Genomic DNA, 20,964 nt, shown 5'->3' with positions numbered 1-20,964 from the left:
GATTAATTCACGTTTTAATTTGGGCAAGGTGATCTGATTGAGGTGTATAAGGCCTTGAATGGTTTGAGCAAGCTCAGTGCTGATGGGATTCTTCTCTTGCTCAGATTCTGCACCTTAGGGGCATAAATTCAAAGTGAGGAAAGACAGTTGTAGAATAGATGCACGGAAATTTGCCTTTCCCAGGGGATGGTTGAATGCTGGAACAAACTTCCATCTGATGTAGAAGTTGATCGCTTAAATAAATTCAAAGCTGAACTAGACAACCATTTGGAGTGAATGGATGGATGAAATGGGCAGGATTTTTTTTTTTTTTTTTTGGCTGATGCTATATAAACTTGCTTTCTTGCATCATATGGCTCTGCTGATGTTAATGGTATAGTACATTTAGTCAATAGGCTAAATAAACTAACTAAAAATCCACATGGTATATGAGTGGTTATTTAGAGAGAAAATTATCAGTGTACATTAAATTGAAAAGGTGGATTGGTTTGGTTCCACTAGGTTTGGCTTCGTCAGAAAACTTAATACACAGCTGTGTTCATTGCGAATTGTTTGTTATCATACATAGAATAAATTAATAAAATTTATATATATTTTAATTGACAATGTGATGCACTTCTGATGAATTTTAGCAAGGTAATACTCACTGCTACTAGATTAATAGTAATGGAAGCAGATGCACTGTAGCCATAGTAGCTAATGTGCCAATAAACAACACACACACACACACACACACACACACACACACACACACACACACACACACACACACACACACACACACACACACACACACACAGTAATGGAGGCATATGATGCAAGAAAGCAAGTGTATGTGCTTATGTATTATCAGCCAAAAAAAAAAACCCAACAATTTTTCATGTCCATTCCCTGTAAAAGTTTGTCCAGTTCCTCTTTGAATTTATTTACACTATCAACTTCCACAATGAAAGATGGAAGTTTGTTCCAGCAATTAACCATCCTCTGACTAAAGGCAAATTTCTGCACATCTATTCAACAACTGTCTTTTCTCAATTTGAATTTATGCCCCCTCAGCTTTGTAATCTGAGCAAGCAGAAGAATCCCATCAGAATTCAACATGCTCAACCTATTTAAGGGTTGAGCCTGATACACCTCAATCAAGATCACCTTGCAGGTGCCTAGTCTCCAGCCACTGCAATTTGCAGAACTTAAGCCTTTCTTGGTAAAAGGACCTCTTCAGTCCCCTCACCAATCTTGTTGCACTTCTCTATACATGCTCAAGCAACTCTACATCCTTCCTAAAATGTGGCCTCCAGACCTGTACGCAGTACACAAGAGCCGACCGGGCTAGCCAGGTGGGTAAAGTGCCTGCCTGGCAACCCAAAGGTTGCGGGTTCGAATTCCGCCTCAGGCTTGGATCACAGTAAAATGCAAAAACTTTGGGAGGTGCATTATGGCCACAGAAGCTGATGCACCAACAACTAACAAAAAAAAAAAAAGTATACAAGATATGGGATAATCACCTCCTTTTCCTTACTAGCAAAATTCCTGTATATCACTCACAAGACCCCAAGACCTGCTCTGGAAGCCTGTTTGCACTGCTCAGAACACTTCATATCTAACTGTACAATTACTCCCAGGTCTTTTTCATTCTCCACAACCCTGAGTGTAGTACCACACAGTTGGTACGTTTCTCTGGGGGTCACTTCTACTCATATGCAGTACTTGGCATTTATCATTGTTAAACTTCAGTTGCCACTTCTCAGCTCATCTTACCAAATTTTCTAGATCCTCTTGCAGTAACACACTGCCATTAATGTATTAACAACCCTGCCAACCTCTGTATCATGTGCAAATTTCAACATTAAGCCTGATATACCTTCATCAATATCATTGATAAATATTCAAAACAACGGTGGGCCCAACACCGAACCCTGGGGGACTCCACTAATAACATTAGTTCATAAAGAGCAGCATTCATTGATTGCCACTCTCTGTCTTCTCCTACTCAACTGCCCTTTTATCCATTGTAGCCAATTACCCTTAATAGCATACTGGTCCCATTTGTATAATACTCTTCCATGTGCAACAGTGTCAAAACCTTTCCCGAAATCCAAGAATATGATATTAAAATTATTTTTTGCATCCAGTTCCTTTGTAACCACATAATAGTATCCAATCAAATTTGTCAGACAAGACTTTCCCTTAACAACGATCATGCTTTGTCTGAATTATTACTTCATTCTTGTCTAGATGATCCTACAATGCAACTTTAACCAGTGACTCTATTATTAATTTCCCCGGAACAGAAGTTAAACTAACTGGTCTGTAATTACTTGTGTCACCATTCGATCCCCCTTTGTGAATTTGGGATATATTTGCATATTTCCAGTCCATGGTTACTTCCCCTGAGTGCAAGGATGCTCTCATAATTTTGGCTAAGGGTTTGCTTACTTCCTTTGCTGCCTCCTTAAACTGGATAGATCCCAGGTGCCTTATGTTTAACTTCAACAATTTGTCCTCCACTTTTTTCTCAGTTAGTACAAAATCAATAAGCACCCCGTTTCATAAACTTCTGGAATTTTCTTCCCTTAATAACTCATGTGTGAATGTAGATGCAAAATACTCATTTAGATTATCAGCTATCTGAGCAGGATTTTCTTGCAGCATTATGGCCTTAGTTGCCAATGCGCCATTAAAAACCCAATCAATCTGAACAGGGTAATAAACAGTCGAACCATCGATATCAAGTGGACCATCTGATTGATCCCCTTCCTTCTACAATTTATATAAGTTAAGAAGTCCTTGCTGTTTTTCTTAGCATCATTTGCGAAAGATTTCTTGTAATCTGCCTTCGTTTGTCTAATCTCTTTTGTGATTTGATTACAGACTAGGTTATATCTGCCATTGGCTTCTATGTCGCCTGATAATTTATATGCATCCCATGCATTTTTCTTCTCTGCCACGAATCTCATTAGTTCATCTGACCTCTATTTAGGCCTAAACCTTGAACAATATTCCTTAACAAGTCTGAAAAGCCTAGTAGCTTCCAAGATTAATTTGTTGGATGCATCCCATTTAGAATTTGCTGTTGGTAACATCATCGGTTGGTCCCACTGTATAGAACTTAAAAAATCTCTGAGATCACTGTAGTCACCTTTACGGAAGCAAAAACCCTTCCCTTTACTCCCTAATTGTAATTATATCCTTGATTAAATCCCACATCGGTACACTGATTGCTGCTACCTAGTGGTTCCTTAATCTGCAAATTCTTAATGCACAAATCACTGCTGAAAACCAGATCAAGAGTCGTACACTCTCTGGTTGCCTCACGAACATGCTGCTGCAGAAAAGAGTCATTTAATACACGAAAGTCTTGCTAGTGGACTAGTGTTAAAATTTCCCATTATAATACATACCTACTCTCATTTTTTGCTTTCCCAGTGCTTAAGGAAGTGCAACTGCATGCACTTCCTTTGATTTTATATTTCTCTTAGTTAACAGTATAACCCCTCCTCCCTTTCTGTACCCATTGTACTCTCCAAATTCCAAATTCCAATTTACGGTACTCCTAGCATTGGTGTATGTGCAAGTATACATGCACCTATTCTAATTCTTAGTTATCCTAATATAGCCCATGTATTTATTTGTTTCATGAGGACCCCACCAGTCCTTGAAACCCCCACACCCTGCCCTTTAGGCCATTGCTCATTCTAATAGAAGTGCAAGAATCACTTTCACCTCTGCTTGTGGCTGCTTTTAATCTTTTAGTCTGTGTGAATCTCCCCAAGCTAGCAGCTATCTGACCCACCTAATGCTGCCTCAAAAGCATCAGCAAACATTCTTGCACCCCTTCTACTTAAGTGTATCTCATTCCTGTAGAAGCAGTCTCTCCTGTTAAGAAGCACAGACCATGCTGGAAAATTTCTACCCCATGAGCCTTGGACAATCCTTCCAGGGCCGAATTAGTTGACAAGGCTCTCATCATATACTCCCTCCTATCGTGTCTGGGCAGAATTGCAGTCACTTTCAAAATTAACCGTAACTCATGACTTTTTTTCATCATTGACATATACTTGTTAAGTAAATCTGCAGATCTCCTACTCTTAATGTCATTAGCGCCAAAATGTACAACAGTATCACCCTTTGTGCCCTTAAAAAATTATATCTGTTCTACAACATCATCAACGTTTGCCCCTTGCAGACATACTCTGGTCCTATTTCACTTATCCTTTTTACACAATATATTTCCTGTCTTCCTGACAATAGTCACCGACAATAACTGACTCCTGTGGGACCACAGCATTCTGCCTTGGAGATTGTCACTGTGTTGTCTGATGCACAAGAGTGAGCTCTGGCGTTGAGTTGGGCAGCTGGGAGCTTGGTGGGTCCCCCATTTTATTACCTTCATGGGCCTCTACCCGACTCTTCAAACTCATGCTCCCATCAGAATGCTGAGTTGGCTCATAATTTCATAATACTCTCTGCACCTAGTGAAGATAAAGACATCCTCCTTGGTTAGATCATGTCCTGTTCCAGAGAGTTCCACAAACATTTCACAAGTTGCACATTTTTTTTTTAGGCTGTGATGCGTTGGAGAATCGCCCCCCTTGGTTCTCCCCCGAGTCACAGCACTCCTGCTACTTTGTGCCTGTTGCTTTGCTGCTCTAGTCTGGGGCATGATATTGAAATTAACAATGAAAATTAATAAGATTAATGAATTTAATTTATTAATTATCAATACTACACTATCTAATAGATTCCTAAATGCAGTAATATGTATTACGCTATTTAGTTTTACTTTAGAGCTACCTATTTACTACAATTAAAAAAAATTTAAATTCCCTACCGCTCACTCTATATGAAAACAATGGCTGCAAGATTCAAATGTAACAATGGTTTTACGTATACAATATTAAGTAGTAACCTACAAAAACTCTATCTAAAATAAAAATAACGAGTGTAACTGGAACTATAAAGCTACTTATAAAGCATAATTTAATATGACAATTAAGTAAATAAAATAGCAAAACACTTATGCTTTTTTGGAGCTTGTAATTCACAGCTGGAACTTGCAAAGACAGTCAGTGCTCTCTCAATACAAAAATGCATCTAGGTCAAGTTGAATTAATGCCCCACATTTAATATCATTTATCATACCACAATATTTATTATGTTGTGGTATGATAAATGAACTGACATTAACACTAAATTTAACTAAATTAAAGGTATCACAACACATTGACTTTGGTTATATGTAGTGTACTGTATAATTATTTACACTATGAATAAAATATTAACAGAATTCCAATATTAAAAGAAATATTCTGCTTGTGGAATATTTCTTTTACTATTGGAATTTTGTATTCTGTTTTAATTATTTATATAAAATGCTGCTTTATTTAAGTTTCATAAAATTTATGATTTTTAAGTTAATCTGTTTCTGGGATTTTTGAAAATTAGTTTTTTGTTCTAAGACGTTAGTTTCTGATTTAAATTGGTTTATAATTTGATGCAGTTACGAGTTTCTTAAAAAAAATTATTTTTAATTATTTTAGTAAACGTAATGATCCCTTAAAAACCTATAGAGATTGTTCTGGACTCGATGAAGATATTAAGCTTCCATTTGATTTCTCAAGCTCAGCAGAATTCTTTGTAGCAACGGGCGTTCTTTCTTTTATGTATACACTTATAGTCATCATTGTTTATGTATTCTTTCATGTGTTGTACAGAGAAAACCGGATACTGCCATTAGTTGTAAGTATTAATTTATTAGCTTCTGTTTTATTTTATAAATGCTGATCTTTTTCTTATCGTGATCAATCACTTGGCTTCTGATTCTTACTGTATGGATAGCCACTTATCTCCTTTCCACACAATTCCCACACCTAACTAATACGGGAGGAAAAGTCCTAGTGAGTAATCATGAGTCACCTGTTCTTTTTCTTTTGCTATACTGTAGTTATTTTTATGGCCAAAAAAGACCCAGCAATATTTGTTATTATGAGTGAGAAATTGATTTTCTTCATGGTACATTAATAAAATTAAGCTATCGCTATATAATTAACTTCAGTAAAATCAAAATGTCATGTAAATTGATAAAGATTGTATATACCTCATATAATCATTCCTTAAGACAGTGGTTTTCAAACTTTAGTGACATGTAGACCTCCCTTTAGTGTGAAAAATATTTTGAAACTGCCAGGTTCAACAAAATCATTTTTCTGTACTAAAAATTCTTTTAATTTTTAAATATTTTTAAGAAATTTTGCATGTTATTCTTAGACCTCCCCACCCACCCCAAGTATCTCTGTGGACCACAGTTTGAGAAACTGCCTTAAGAAGAATAGTTATTTTTTTTATCTTCCAAAAATAATATTTTTTTCTCTGAAACACATTTAGTTGTTATTCTTTCTGATACTATACTCGGCATGTATTTGGCACCTGCATAGCCAGGTGGCTAGGAGCAGCAGTGCGTAGCACACGCTTCTTGATTAGACCGGGGTTTGAGCCCATGACCACAAAATACGGAGGATGCGGAAAGGTCAGGGAATGACCACCGCATATCCCCGGAGCAATATGGCCTTAGTTGCTAATGCTCCTAAAAACCAAATAACAAACAAACAAACAGGCATGTATTTAAAACTGACTTTATGCTATTTGACAACATTTGCCATGAACTTGTTTATTGTTATTTATTTATATTTTAACCACGTGCTATCTTTTGGTTATAAACATATGCAGTTGTAAATAAGTTCAGTTATTAGTTGCTCCTCTAAAACTGCTCAACTACTATAATCTGGTGCTTATCTCTCTAAAATCTGGCACCTATCAATCTCTGAAGATGCTCTTTTTTAAAGAGTTTACTGTAGTTATTTTATTTGATAAGAGTTTCGGAAACAATATATATATATATATATATATATATATATATATATTTTTTTTTTTTTTTTTTTTTTTTACGGCTGGATGCCCTTCCTGAAGCCAACCCTCACCCTTTATCCGGGCTGGGAATATGCGGTGGTCATTTTCTGACCTTCCATATCCTCTGTATTTTGTGGTCACGGGCTTGAACTCCGGTCTAATCAAGAAGCGTGTGCTATGCACTACTGCTCCTGCCCACCTGGCTATGGAGGCGCCTAAGTTTTGTAAACAGTATAATTTAACATATTTTATCCATTTGTATCTGATTAGTTAAAAAGAAGATTTTCACTCTTATCCTTGGTACGCTTATAAAGAGTAAGATGCAAAACCCACTTTGTGGAACTATGTAAATTGCAAAATGTATTTTTAAATAAATGCTACTATTATGAATATAGTATTTAATTTTTAATATATTTAAAAAAATGCAATAAAAAAATTTTATTTGCCCATTTCTTCCAATAATTTGTCTAAAATCTTCCTTAAATTTATTCAAACTACCCACCTCCGCAACCCTGGGTGAAAGTTTGTTCCAGCAGTTGATTACTCTTTGTCTGAATGCTAATTTCTACACTTCTGTTCTGCAATTTAAATTAAGTTGGAATTTTAAATTGGAAGTTTTCAATTTAAATTTCTGTCCCCATGTGTGTTTTATTCAAGAAAGAATAAAGATGCCATTAGCATTTAGTTTACTTAACCCTTTTAAAGCTTTATACACTATGAGTAGGTAATACACAGATATCTAGTTTCCAGAGACTGCAATTTAGAGAATCCAAGGTCTTTTTGATAAGGATCTGCACCCCTTCCAACAGATCTGTTGGAAGGGGTGCAGGGATCTTTGTCCCTACTGGCAAAGTTCCTGTATACCATTAACAGAGCCCCATGACCTATTCTAGCAGCTTTTTTTTTTTTTTTTTTGTAGTTGTTGGTGCATCGGCTTTTGTGGCCATAGTGCACCTCCCAAGGTTTTTTTGCAGTACTTTGATCCAAGCCCGAGGCGGGATTCGAACCCGCGACCTTTGGGTTTCCAGGCAGGCACTTTACCCAACCTGGCTAGCCCAGTCGGCTCTAGCAGCTTTGAAATTCTTTGACATGAAATTCTCTTTGCAGTTTGCACCACATAGAGAAGTTCATGTCAGACTGTATGATTGCCTCTAGATCATTTTCATACTCCATGCTTTGAGTGTGGTACCACCCAAATGGTATCTTATTCTGAGATTACTGCTACCCATAAGCAGTACTTTGCATTTATCACTGGCAAACCTTAATTTATCTGGATCTTCTTGACGTAGCATACTCTGATCACTATCATTAACCACTGTGCCACCTTGTATCATCAGTGAACGTAGACGTCAAACTTGAAATAGCTACATCAATGTCATTAATTAACATTAAACCAGTAAGGTCCCTAACGCGCTACCCCTATGGAACTGCACTCATCATATTAGTCCATGAATAGCAGTGCCACTTATAACAACACTTTGTCTCCTATAGCTTAATCATCCCTTTATCCATAGTAATACTAACTTCCCCCTAATGCCATATTATTCCTGTATATATATATATATATATATCAATTGTATATATGGTATCAAAAACTTTACTGAAATCTAAGTAGATAATATCAGAAAGAATAAAGATGCCATTAGCATTTAGTTTACTTAACCCTTTTAAAGCTTTATACACTATGGGTAGGTAACATACAGATACCTAGTTTCCAGTAAACTCCTTTAAATGGGAGTGGGTTTTTTTTTTTTTTTTTTGTGGCTGATGCTGCATAAGCTTGCTTTCTTGCATCATCATCAGCCATTTTCAATCCACTGCAGGATGAAGGCCTCTCCAGCAACTTTCCAGTTCCTTCTGTTTTGAGCACTGGCCATCCATTTACTACCCACAAACTCATGAATTTCATCTATCCATCTTCGCCTTTGTCTTCCAGGTTTTCTTCTAGCTCCTCTTGGGTACCATTCTGTTATTTTCTTAGTCCATCTGTCATTGTGTTTTCGAGCTGTGTCCTGCCCAAGACCATTTTAGTTCTTTAGTTTTGATGCTAATGTCAGAATCATTTTTTACCTCCTGTTCCTTTGTAACCTCTTAGTAGCTAATCTGATTTATGAAGTATGAAGCATGATTTCTCTTCAGCAAACCCATGCTATAATTACCTTATGACTTCACTCCTCTCAAGATGATCTTATCTTACTCCTTAAATTAATGATTTATTATTTTCTCTGGCACTGATGTTACTGTGAACTGACAAGTCTATAATTAGCCATCTCACTCCTTGAGTCATACTTATGAATAGGGGATACTTTTACAAATCTGCAGTCTACTGGAGAGTATCCCCTAAATCTAAGGATACTCTGATTATTATGGCCAAAGGTTACCTATCTGATTTTTTAAACTTCTCTTAATATAATTGGATAGATTCCATCAGCCCCAGGCACTTTGTGTACTTTCAGCTGCAGAAATTTCTTTACAAACTTACAACTTATTTATGTGTGAATGCAGATGCACAATATTTATTTAGTTTATCAGCAATCTTGAGAGGATCATCAGTAGTCATACCATTCATATCCAATGGACCAACGTGATTCATCACTTCTAGCGTTGACATATGCAAAGAATTCCTTCCTGCTTTTCTTTATAAGCTTAGCCAAGGACTTTTTTGTAATCTGCTTAGCCTTCCTAACCCCCTAATTAACACTTATTGTAGGATTCCCTATGCCTTGATAATTTATAATCAATCCATGCATTTTTTCTTTCTCTGCTACTAAGCTCCTCAGTTCATCTGACATCCATTTTGATCTGGATATTGAACAGTATCCTTTAATTGGTATAAGATTCATAATGGTTTCTAAAATTACCTTTCTAACCACCTCTCATTTGGAATTTATATTTTTAGCATCAGTTGGTTTTAGTAAAAAGAGTTTAAAAATATCTGTCCATTATGATCATCTTTGCAAAAACAAAATCCCTTCCTTTACCCTTGACTGTAGTTATGTCTTTGAATATATCCCATATCAATATGCAGTGCATTGATATATATCTCCCTGATCATATGAAAGAGTGATCACTGTCACCTAAAGGTTTCTTAACCTGAAGATTCTTAATAAATGATGAATCACTGTTGATAACTCACTCTGTATTCTGTATTGTTGTTCATTATACTCGTGACAGTATTTGATATGTGTAAACACAGACACCAACTGTTTTTTTTTTTTTTTTTCTAGCATTTATGTATGTATCTGTGTATGTTGGTTTAGAGCAGTTATGTGCAAGCAGGCTGCATGCTGCCCACCTAAACATTTTTTTGTGGCCCTTCTTGGCCTATAAGAGTATGTCAGTAAATTTTCATAAAATATGCAGTTCAAGTATCAAAAGTAATAAAATAAATAGTTGCCGAAATCATAAATGTTAATAGTATGTAACAGATGCCATCACTGTTGTTTGTTGTTTCCACACTGTGTACATCAGTTTTTTTTTGTTTTTTTTTTTGTCTTCTCCTTTTCCCATTATATATATGAGGTCAGCGTTTTTAGTGTTTTGGCATGAAATTTTTATGGCTGGATGCCCTTCCTGACGCCAACCCTCACCCTTTATCCGGGCTGGGGATATGGGGTAGTCATTCCCTGACCTTCCACATCCTCTGTATTTGGTGGTCATGGGCTCGAACCCCGGTCTAATCAAGAAGTGTGCACTGCTGCTCCTGCCCACCTGGCTAGGGAGGCGCCACACTGCTTACATCAGTACTGCATTAAATAAAGAAATAGGGAATTCTCTTGCATTGTAAATAGTTATTGTTGCAACATCAGAGTATTCATGTTAAAATATTGCACATGGGAAGTACGGCTTACTATATGAGTTATAACTATTGATGATCTAAAAATACTTTGTTTTCCTGTACCATTGTTAAGCTATTATTGTATTATTTTAAAAGTGTAAAATTGAACTGGTGAAATCAATGGCTGAAAAAAATAAATAAAAACATGGAAGATGAAAAACATGTATTCCAAGAGCAATGGACAAACATTATTTCAATTGAACAAAATAAAAATATTATTTGTTAATTTGTTTGATATGCCAGGAAAACATAAGCATGCCAAAAGAGTATAATCTGAAATGGCACTTTGAAGCAAAATATGCTGATTTAAATGAAAAATATTTTGGAGAACTGAGAAGGCAAAAGGTCAGTTCATTGCTTCATTCCTTGTAAGCTCAGCAAAATATTTTTGTGAAGTGATCTGAAATCTTAGAACAAGCCTTTGAAATAAGTTTCAAAATATCTCAGCTAATAGCTCAGTCATCAAAACCTTTTTCTGATCGGGATTTTGTAAAAAAAATGTTTACTTTCTTTATGTTTCCATGATCATTGGTATAATGTGAGCACAGTTTACCAATATTCACAGAAGTTATTTTGCAAAAATTGTACAAAAAAGTTTGAAAATATCAGTTTAAAGCAGTGACAGAATTCAAAGGTGAGTATCTGATATTTCAAATGATATCAGAAGTAATTTTTCTAAAATTTTGAAACAGGGTACTTGCTTTTCTCTTGCTGTGGTGAGTCAATAGATGTCACTTCAAGGGCACAATTGTCTATTTTTGTACTTGGGGTGCTATCCATGAAGAACTTTTAGAATTGTATCCATTAAAAGGCCAAGTGAAAGGATCAGATTTGGTTGAGGGACTTCTGCCTTGTCTTAAAAAGTATAATTTGTATTTATCTAGACTTATGGGAATAATTACTGATGGTGCACCTTCTATGATTGGCTCCAGAAGTGGTATGGTGTCTCTTCTCTGTGATCATATGAAAGAGCTAGATCTTCAGACAAAATTAGTACACTAAAGCTGTATTATTCATCAGCAAAATCTATTGGGGAGAATATTAGGATTCAAAGCAGTTATGGATGATGTTGTGAATGCTGTAAATTTTATTAGGTCACAAGGGTTAAATAGACAATTCAATGAGTTTCTCAATGAAATCGAAAGTGAATGTAGTTGCATTGTGTGCTACACTGAAGTATGCTGGCTTAGCACATGTAAAGTTGTACAATGGTTTTTGTTGCCATTCGAAGAAATAAAAGTGTTTCTTATTGATAAAGGACGAAGGATGGATCACTTTGATGATGAAAATTGGGTTTGCCACCTGGAATTCTTGGTGGACATATCTGATCATTAGAATGAACTAAATAAGAGATTTAAAGGAAAAGATCAACTTATATCCAAACTTACCAATGACATATCACCTTTTCAAATGATATTATCACTATTTCAGTTCCACCTTTCAAATAACAACATTTGGGAAGTGGTAAGTTGTTATTTGACAGTCCCAATTTTCAAATAACAACTCTTGCCACTTTCCAAATTGTTAGAAAATATTTAAACCTAATAGTAGTGAGTGCACCAGACACCATACCACTTTGGAAAACTATAGCAGTCATCTGAACAGAGATTTGAAAACTTTGAGTGAGATAAGATATTGTTTAAAATATTTATCTGTCCTTTTGAAGCTTTACATGAAGAAGCTGAACCAAATTTGCAACTCAAACTAATTGACCTCCATTGTAATGATGAACTGAAATTAAAATTCACAGAAGGTGATTTATTGAATTTTTGCAAACGCCTCCCACACGACAAATATCCCAATCTACATTACAGGTAACCCTTGTATAACATGGTAGTTAGGTTCCTATAAAATGTTGTGTTGTAAGAAACTGTGTTATACTGGACTAAGAAAAGGTACAAAAAGGAGGATTACGTTCCAAAAGCTAACAAAAATACACTATTTCGTTAACAAAACTAGCAAAAATACACCATTCTAGATTTCATGTATCTTCTGCTCTCTTTAAAAAAATCAGTGATCTGGTTTTGTTTGCTTTTTCTTGATAAATCAAGAAATTTTGAATGCAGATTCATTCAAGAATCTGCATTAAAAAATTAAGAGTCTAATTGCTCCGCTAACTTTTCTGTATGCTTTTTAGGGTAAAATTTGGAACTTCAGAATTTTCATCTGTGCTATCATCCTCTGAATTTATTTAGTTTTACTTACAATGCCATTTCCACCAAATCTACTTTGCCAGCCTGTTTTTCTACCAATAATTCTTGAATGTCTTCAGTAATCGTATCTTTTTTATATTTTTAGGAGCATCGGTGACTAATTCCATGTTGCTCTGCGTATATTGTCTATAAATTGCTTGTGTCCTGAGGTTGATTTTCTGTTTGGATGGATAAAAAAACCATGCTGCCCTCACCTGAGCCCAACTAACTCAGCCACATTATTAAAAAGACCCATAAATATTCCTCCTGTCATTGACTGGATTCGAACTCAGGTCTTTTCCACCCGGTGTGGGCAGGAGGACTATTCTCTCTACGATAGTAGAATCGCACTGATTCCGTTTTCTGCCGGCTCGACCATATTTCCTGAATGAACTGACTCTTGGCCATACATTTTTCCACACGCATTTAACGTTGACAGTTTTACTTCTTTGAGCAATAAAGCTATGATTCTGATACAGTCCACAATTGAGAAATATTTCCATGCCTCCATTACTTCAATAGATTTGGAATCGATTTTTTCCAAAATCCATTGTAACGATTTTCTGATGTAGTGAATTTTAAAGGTGGATATAATGCCTTAATCTAATGGCTGAATGAAAGAAGTTGTATTAACCTAGTACAACTGTGGTGGTAGAAATATAACTTTAAAGTTTGGATGACTTAAATCTTTTGGATGGCCTGGCGTGCTATCCAATCTGCCGTCACCCACAGTGAGCGATCAGAGAGAAAACTGGATAACCAATTACTAAAAACAGTTGGCAAACCATAAGATGGAAGCTTGTTTAGAAGACCTTTATGCCAAACACGATCAAAAGCCTTTGAGATGTCAAGAGCAACTACTTGTGTTTCACCGAACCTTTCCATTGAATTAGTCCATAAATGGGTAACATAAGCCAGAATATCACCAGTGGATCGACACTGACGAAATCTATACTGGCGATCGTTGATCAGACGGAAGGTTTCTAAGTAGTTTAAGAGTTGGCGGTTAATTGATTTCTCCATTACTTTTGAGAGAGTAGAAGTAATTGCAATTGGACGATAATTGGATGGGAGGGATTTGTCACCCTTTTTAGGAACTGGCTGGATACGAGCAAATTTCCAAACAGAAGGAAAAGCACCTTTGGAATAAGTAGGTGAAAAAAGGCGGCAAAGAACAGGAGTAAGTTCAGGAGCACAGGTTTTGAGAGCAAGTGGAGAAATACCATCAGGACCTGGAGCTTTCTTAGCATCAAGGACCTGGAGCTTTCTTAGCTTGCTCTATTAGTTTGACAATTCATGGTGTATTCAATAGTAAGAAAAAGTGGGTGGGACATGCTGTATGAAGTAATGAAATTTTTGGATATGACGTACACGTAGTAAGAATATACCCAGATCCTTGACATAACGTGGCCTCAGCAGTGCTCCCCGCATGCACACTACTCGGATTCCCTCCCGTCACTATCTGGCAGAGTAGAGGTAGCAAGATTATACACTAGCTGATCCGGAAGCCTCCTAGAGAGATACCAATAGGTTCGGTCCGGTGTGCTAACTAGCGGCCGGCCTGTGAACACTGTTTTAGAGCTGTACCCTCGAAATGTAAGGAATATTGGATCTCACCACGACGTTCATCATAACCTCAAAAGTCATCAATCATACTGCATGATGGAAGAGATAGGGAAGTGTTGACCGGAACTTAGCTCTAGAGACTAAACATGGGTTCCACCACTTCAAGCCTCCAATAAGCAAAGTGGTGGTATTTCACCGGTTGATGAGAGTCATCTACCACCTAGTATTGCCTGGTAACATAGAGGGGCAGCATTCCTCCATGTGGTGTGGGCACCACACCTCGACCCCTGCTTACGTTGGTTCACACCTGGGTGGTCACCCACCATGTACTTGTGCATGGAGGTTATACCCAGGATTACTAACAGTCCCACCATCGTGAAGGTGCAAGCAGGGGATTTGGCTGTCACAGACCGTTCGGACTTTGCCGAAATTGGGTCCACTTGACTTGAGTGTCACCCGAATATCAGTTCCATCAGCGTTTTAGACTCCCAGGTAGCAAGTACAGCTTGTCTGGCATATCTGAGAGAATGTCTGTGACAACCTCAAGGACCTTAATGTCTATTTGATACACTGCTTTTATCACTTCCCACATCGAATTTAAAGCAAATGTCTTTATAGATTCTTTTTTATTTTTTAATATCTGACACAGTCTGTTGGCCAATACTAAATTCTTCTGCAATTTTTTATTCCAGGAACACCATTTTCAAGTTGTTTTATCACTTTGAACTTGTTAGTGATAGTTAAAGTAATGTTTTTTCTTTTAATTCTACTTTTCAATTCTTTAGTACCATTAATTATATGAAATATGTTAACTTATGTACATATCTATGTATAAAGAACTACGCAAATGAAGCGATATAAGCAATAACATCCATCCATCTCAAGAGTCAACAGCGATACTGAACAACACACAAAACAATGTAACATATGGTCTATCTATCTCTGAGCAATTAGTGACTTATCTGCCTTCCTAAATCCCATGTGTCTGTCAAAGTACTCAACTGCAAACAGATTTTTCATATTTCGATCCGAATTAATTGTAACTGGATTAGTGAGGATTTGCTGTTGCTACAATGGATAAAAGGATGTTTGAGTGGAAGATGACAGAGAGTAGTAATCATGGATGCTGCTTTTAGTGGACTAATATTTTAGCCCGTGGACTAATAATTAGTCCACGGGCCTACTGTTGTTTTGTATATTTATCAATAATATTGATGAAGGTATATCAGGCTTAATGTTCAAATATGCAGATGATTCAAAGATTGGCAGAAATTAGCATTAGTAGAGGCATATGAAGCAAGAAAGCAAGCTTATACACTATCAGCCAAAAAAAAACCAAAAACTTCCCATTTCACCCATCCATTAGCTGCAAAGGTTTGTCCACTTCTAACTTGAATTTATTTAAGCTATCAGCTCGCATTACAAGAGATGGAAGTTTCTTCTAGCAATCAACCATCCGCTGGCTAAAGGAAAATTTCTGCACATCTATTCAACAACTGTCTTTTCTCAATTTCAGTTTATGCCCTCTCAGGTTTGTAATCTGAGCAAGAGGAAGAATCCCATCAGCACTGAGCCTGCTCAATCCATAAAGGTCCCATACACCTCAATCTGATCTTCTTGCTGGTGCCTAGTCTCTAGACACTGCAATTTGCAGGAGTTAAGCCTTTCTGCTGAAGAGCACCTCTTTGTTCCCCTCACAAGTCTCATTGTCCTTCTCTATACTCATTCTAGCAACTCTGCATCCTTTCTAAAATTACGCTTCCAGACCGGTATGCAGTACTCAAGGTGTGGTCTGACCCTTGCCTTATACAAGGTGATAATCACTTCCTTATCTCTGCTAGCAAAATTCCTGTATATCATTGACAAGACCCCATGGTCTACTCTAGCAGCCTGTCTGAACTGCTCAGAAAACTACATATCCGACTGCACAATTACCCCCAGGTCTATTTCATTCTCCACTACCCCTGAGTGTAACAGCACCCACCTGGTACATTGCTCTGGGGTTACTGCTACCTATATGCAGTATGCTGCATTTGTCAATGTTAAACTTCAGTTGTCACTTCTCAGCCCATCTGCCCAACTTTTCCTGTTACTGTTGCAGCAGTGTACTGTCATTACTGTTATTAATAACACTGCTAACCTTTGTATCATCTGCAACCTTTGACATTAAGCTTGATATACCTTCGTCAATATCATTGATAAATATACAAAACAACAATGGGTTCAACACTGACCCCTGGGGGACACCGCTAATAAAATTAGTCCACAAAGAGCAGTGTCCATTGATTACCACTCTTTCTTCTCTTACTCATCCCTCATTTTATCCATTGTAGCAACTTGTCCTCAATGCCATACTGCTCCAATTTGTACAGTAGTCTTCCATGTGCAACAGTATCAAAAGCTTTCCTGAAATCCAAGTATAGGATATCAAAATTATATTTTGCATCCAGTTCCTTTGTGACCACATCATAGTATCCAATCAAATTAGTTAGACAAGACTTCCCTTTAACAAACCCATTCTGTCTGAATTATTACTGCAATCTTGTCTAGATGATCCTGCAATGCTTCTTTAACCAGTGCCTCCATTATTTTCTCTGGAACAGAAGCCAAAACCAACTGGTCTGTAATTACTTATGTCACCCCTTGATCCCCCCCTTTGTAAATTTGAGATACATTTGCACATCTCCAGTCCGTGGGGACTTCCCGAGTCCAGGGATGCTCTCATAACTATGGTTAAGGGTTTGCTTACTTCCTTTGCTGCCTCCTTTAATATAACTGGAGAGATGCCATCCACCCTAGGTGCATTTCTTATGTTTAACTTCAGCAATTTCTTCTCTACTTTGATCTCAGTTATTACAAAATCATTTAACTTCCTGTTAAAGTTTGAGAAACATCAGACCTTTTCCTCCTTGAATAACTCCTCATGTGTAGATTCAAAATACTCATTTAGTTTGGCAACTATCTGAGAATGATCATCTACAGTCAAACCATTGATATTAAATGGACCAATATGATTCATCCCCTTCCTTTTTGAGTTATATAAATAAAGAAATCTGCTTTCACTTGCCTAATCTCCTTTGTGACTTCATTACAGACTAGCTTATATATACTATGGGCTTCTGTGTCACCTGATAATTTATATGCATCCCATGCATTTTGCTTCTCTGCCACGAGTCTCATTAGTTCATCTGACATCCATTTAGGCCTAAACCTACAACAGTATTTCTTAGTTGGAACAAAAAGCCTAGTAGTTTCCAAGATTACATCCTTGAATGCTTCCCATTTAGAATTTCCTGTTGATAACATCATCAGCTGGTCCCACTGTATAGAATTTAAAAAATCGAGGGAAGACCACATCATTTTTACGAAGGCAAATACCTTTCCCTTTACCCCTGATGGTAGTTACATCTTTAAGTAAATCCCACAATATCTAGGAAGTTAAAATATCCCATTGTAAGGTACTCTCACTTACTGGCCTACTATTTCTCTGTATAATTATTCATTGTACTCATCAGTATCATTAGGCCTGTAACAAATTCCTACCCACATTTTTGCTTTTCCAGTGCTTATGTCACACCAAACTGTCCATCTATGTCAACTGGATGCACTTCCTTAGATTTTATTTGTTTCTTAACTAACAGCATAACTCCTACTCCCTTCCTATCCTGTCTATCCTTTCTGTACATATTGTACTCCCCAAATTAAAATTTTGCATTCCTTATATCTGTGTGACACCATGTCTCTGATATCCCAACAATATCTGGCTTTCATGTCTTGATCAGCATTTCAAATTCTTCAATTTTTTTTACTATATTCATAGCATTGGTGTATATGCATCTGTTCTTATTCTTAGTTACTCTAACATAGCCCATATATTTACTTGTATCATGACTTTCAGCAGTTCCTGAAACCCCAGCAACTTGCTTTCTGGGCTGCTGCTCATTCCAATAGAAGCAGTGCAAGAATCACTTCCACCTCTGCCTGCGGCTGCCGTTAATCTATTAGTCTGTGAACCCCTCCAAACTAGTAGTTTCTGACCCACCTAACATTGTCTCGATAGCATCAGCAAATATTCTTGCACCCTTTGTATTTACGCATATCCCCCTACCTTTAGAAGCAGTCTCTCCAGGGCCGAATTGATTAACAAGGCTCTCATCATATACTCCCTCCTATTGTATCTGGCCAGGATTACAAACATTTTCATATTTAACCCTAATTCACAACATTTTTTTCAACATTGACCTGTACTTGTTAAGTAAATCTGCAGATCTACATTTAATGTCATTAGTGTCAATGTTTGTACAACAATATCACCTTTTATGCCGTTAAAAGATGATATCTGCTCTACAACATCAACTCTTGCCTCTGGCAGACATACACCGGTCCTCTTTGCACAATATAGTTCCCATTTCCCTAACAATTGAGTCACCAACAATAACTAGCTCCTGTGGGATCAGTGCAATTTCTGCCCAGAAGATTGCTGCTGTGTTGCCTGGTGCACAAGAGTGAGCTCTGATATTGAGTTGGGCAGCTGAGAGCTTGATGGACCCCTCCATTTTAATTCCTTCAAGGGCATCTACCCAACTTTTCGAGCTCTCATAGATGCTGAGTTGGCGCTTGATTTCTTCACATTCTCTGCACCTAGCACACACAAAGACATTCTCCATTGCTAGATCATGTCCTGTTCCAGAAAGGTCTGCAAACATGTCACATTTTGCACATTTTTTTAGACTGTGATGCATTGGAAGATTGCCCTGTTTGGTGCTCTCCAGAATCACAGCACTTCTCCTTTTTTGTGGACATTGCTTTCCTGCTATAGTATGGGGCATAATTTCTGTTTGAATACAATATAATTAACAATAAAAATTAATAAGATTGTAAAATATTATTTTTAATAATAAAAAATAAATTTAATTGATGAATTGACAATACTATACTAAGCTAACAGAGTCCCAGTACAGTGCTATGTATTTCGCTATCTAGTTTTACGTTATACCTTAAGCATGAAGTTCGAGATATGCTTTACACTATTCTGTATCCATCTAATATGGTGGCAAGTTTCAAATGGTACAAATTTAACCAATACTAAGTAATAACCTACAAAACCTCTATCTAAATTCAAAATAAACTAAGTATCGTAACTAGGAATATAAAGCTACTTCTAGAAAATAAATTAATATGCCAATTAAATCAATAAAATGGCAAACATTTAAAGAAAAACTGCTCTATTAGCTGGATCTGTAAATACTTCGCCCACCCGCATGGAGCTATGCATATGTGTAATTTTGAAATTTTGTGCTCCTAACCATTTTCTGCACTAGAAAATGGAAGAAACTAATAAGTTTCTTGTTTATATTTATGGCTGAAAATTTTTTTTTTTTTTTTGCTTTCAACTGAATTAAATTTTTTGTTTTTTAAAATTATATGTGTAAAAGCATATAAAATTTAAAATATTTAAATTTTTTATGAAAAAATTAAAAGTTAGATAAAATAAATATGGAAATCATTTTCCATAAATAAAAAAACAAAACCAGTCTCTTGTCAGGTAACCATGACCCCCCATTGATTTTAACCAGGCATCCGATGCCAGGTTAACATCAACAATTCTTAAGGAGTATGAAAGAGTTGTTTATGAATGGGTTACTGCACTTGCATCATTTCTACTACCTACATAGTATGAATGAATCGTTTAATTATATCTCATATTGTGAATCAACCTTCACACCAAGTGGCCAAGGTATTGCACTGCTTTGAATAAGTGATGCTTCACCAGTGGAGAAGACACGTTACTTATTCTCAGCATGACAACCCAGTTAAGAAGTATAACTCCATGATGTGAGAGATGATAGATGGTGTGCATGGTTTAATCTAAAAATATTTCTTGGCTAAATGCCGAAGTCACTAACGTTGATTTGGTAGAGTAAGTAGTAGGCGTGAGCCCGCTACTTACTTCACGAAATTTTACTGAATTAGAGTAAGTAGTGGGCGTGAGCCCATTACTTACTCTACTGAATCAACATTAGTGACTGCATTAGTGTCATTTAGGAAGTGATGTAATTTGCATCATTTCCATTTCACACTTTCATCAAAGATGTTTTCACATAAAACATCTTTTGTGCATACAGGGTACACACATGCTTTTTTATATTTGTTTATAATGGTTGCTTGCTATGGTATCAGTAAAATAGAAATTAGTTGTTATACTCTTTTTTTTCTTTTTTTTTTTTTTGTTGTTTCGTTGACAGTCTTAGCACATTTTTATATAAACTGCAGTTTATCTGTTATTTGAGCTTTGTTTTAATAATATTAAAGCAGTAAGAATGCCTAAACTTTTAAATTTATGTATTATACAGCAGGTGGTAATTTAGCATTCCTATGCCTTTTTTCGGAATTGAAATCAAGCTTTAATTTTTCAAGTTAATTTACTGGAAGTGTACACAGTAAGCGTTTGTGAATAACTTT

The 20,964-nt window shown here is 36.5% G+C and overlaps 1 protein-coding gene across 1 annotated transcript in view; it reads left to right on the top strand.

Annotated features, from left to right (window-relative positions):
* LOC150076159 (synaptophysin-like protein 1) overlaps window positions 1–20,964 on the top strand; it is an 84,006-nt gene that overhangs the window by 52,226 nt on the left and 10,816 nt on the right. Inside the window, exon 4 of the mRNA XM_090387725.1 lies at window positions 5,541–5,739. Coding sequence (XP_090243851.1) covers window positions 5,541–5,739 — 199 coding nt within the window. The remainder of the gene's footprint in view (window positions 1–5,540; window positions 5,740–20,964) is intronic.

The sequence above is a fragment of the Mastigoproctus giganteus genome, chromosome 13, assembly GCF_048544385.1.
Source record: "Mastigoproctus giganteus isolate SK-2022 chromosome 13, ASM4854438v1, whole genome shotgun sequence".
Classification (NCBI taxonomy): domain Eukaryota; kingdom Metazoa; phylum Arthropoda; class Arachnida; order Uropygi; family Thelyphonidae; genus Mastigoproctus; species Mastigoproctus giganteus.
Note: the sequence above shows the minus strand (reverse complement) of the source record. Positions and strands in the feature narration are given on the sequence as shown.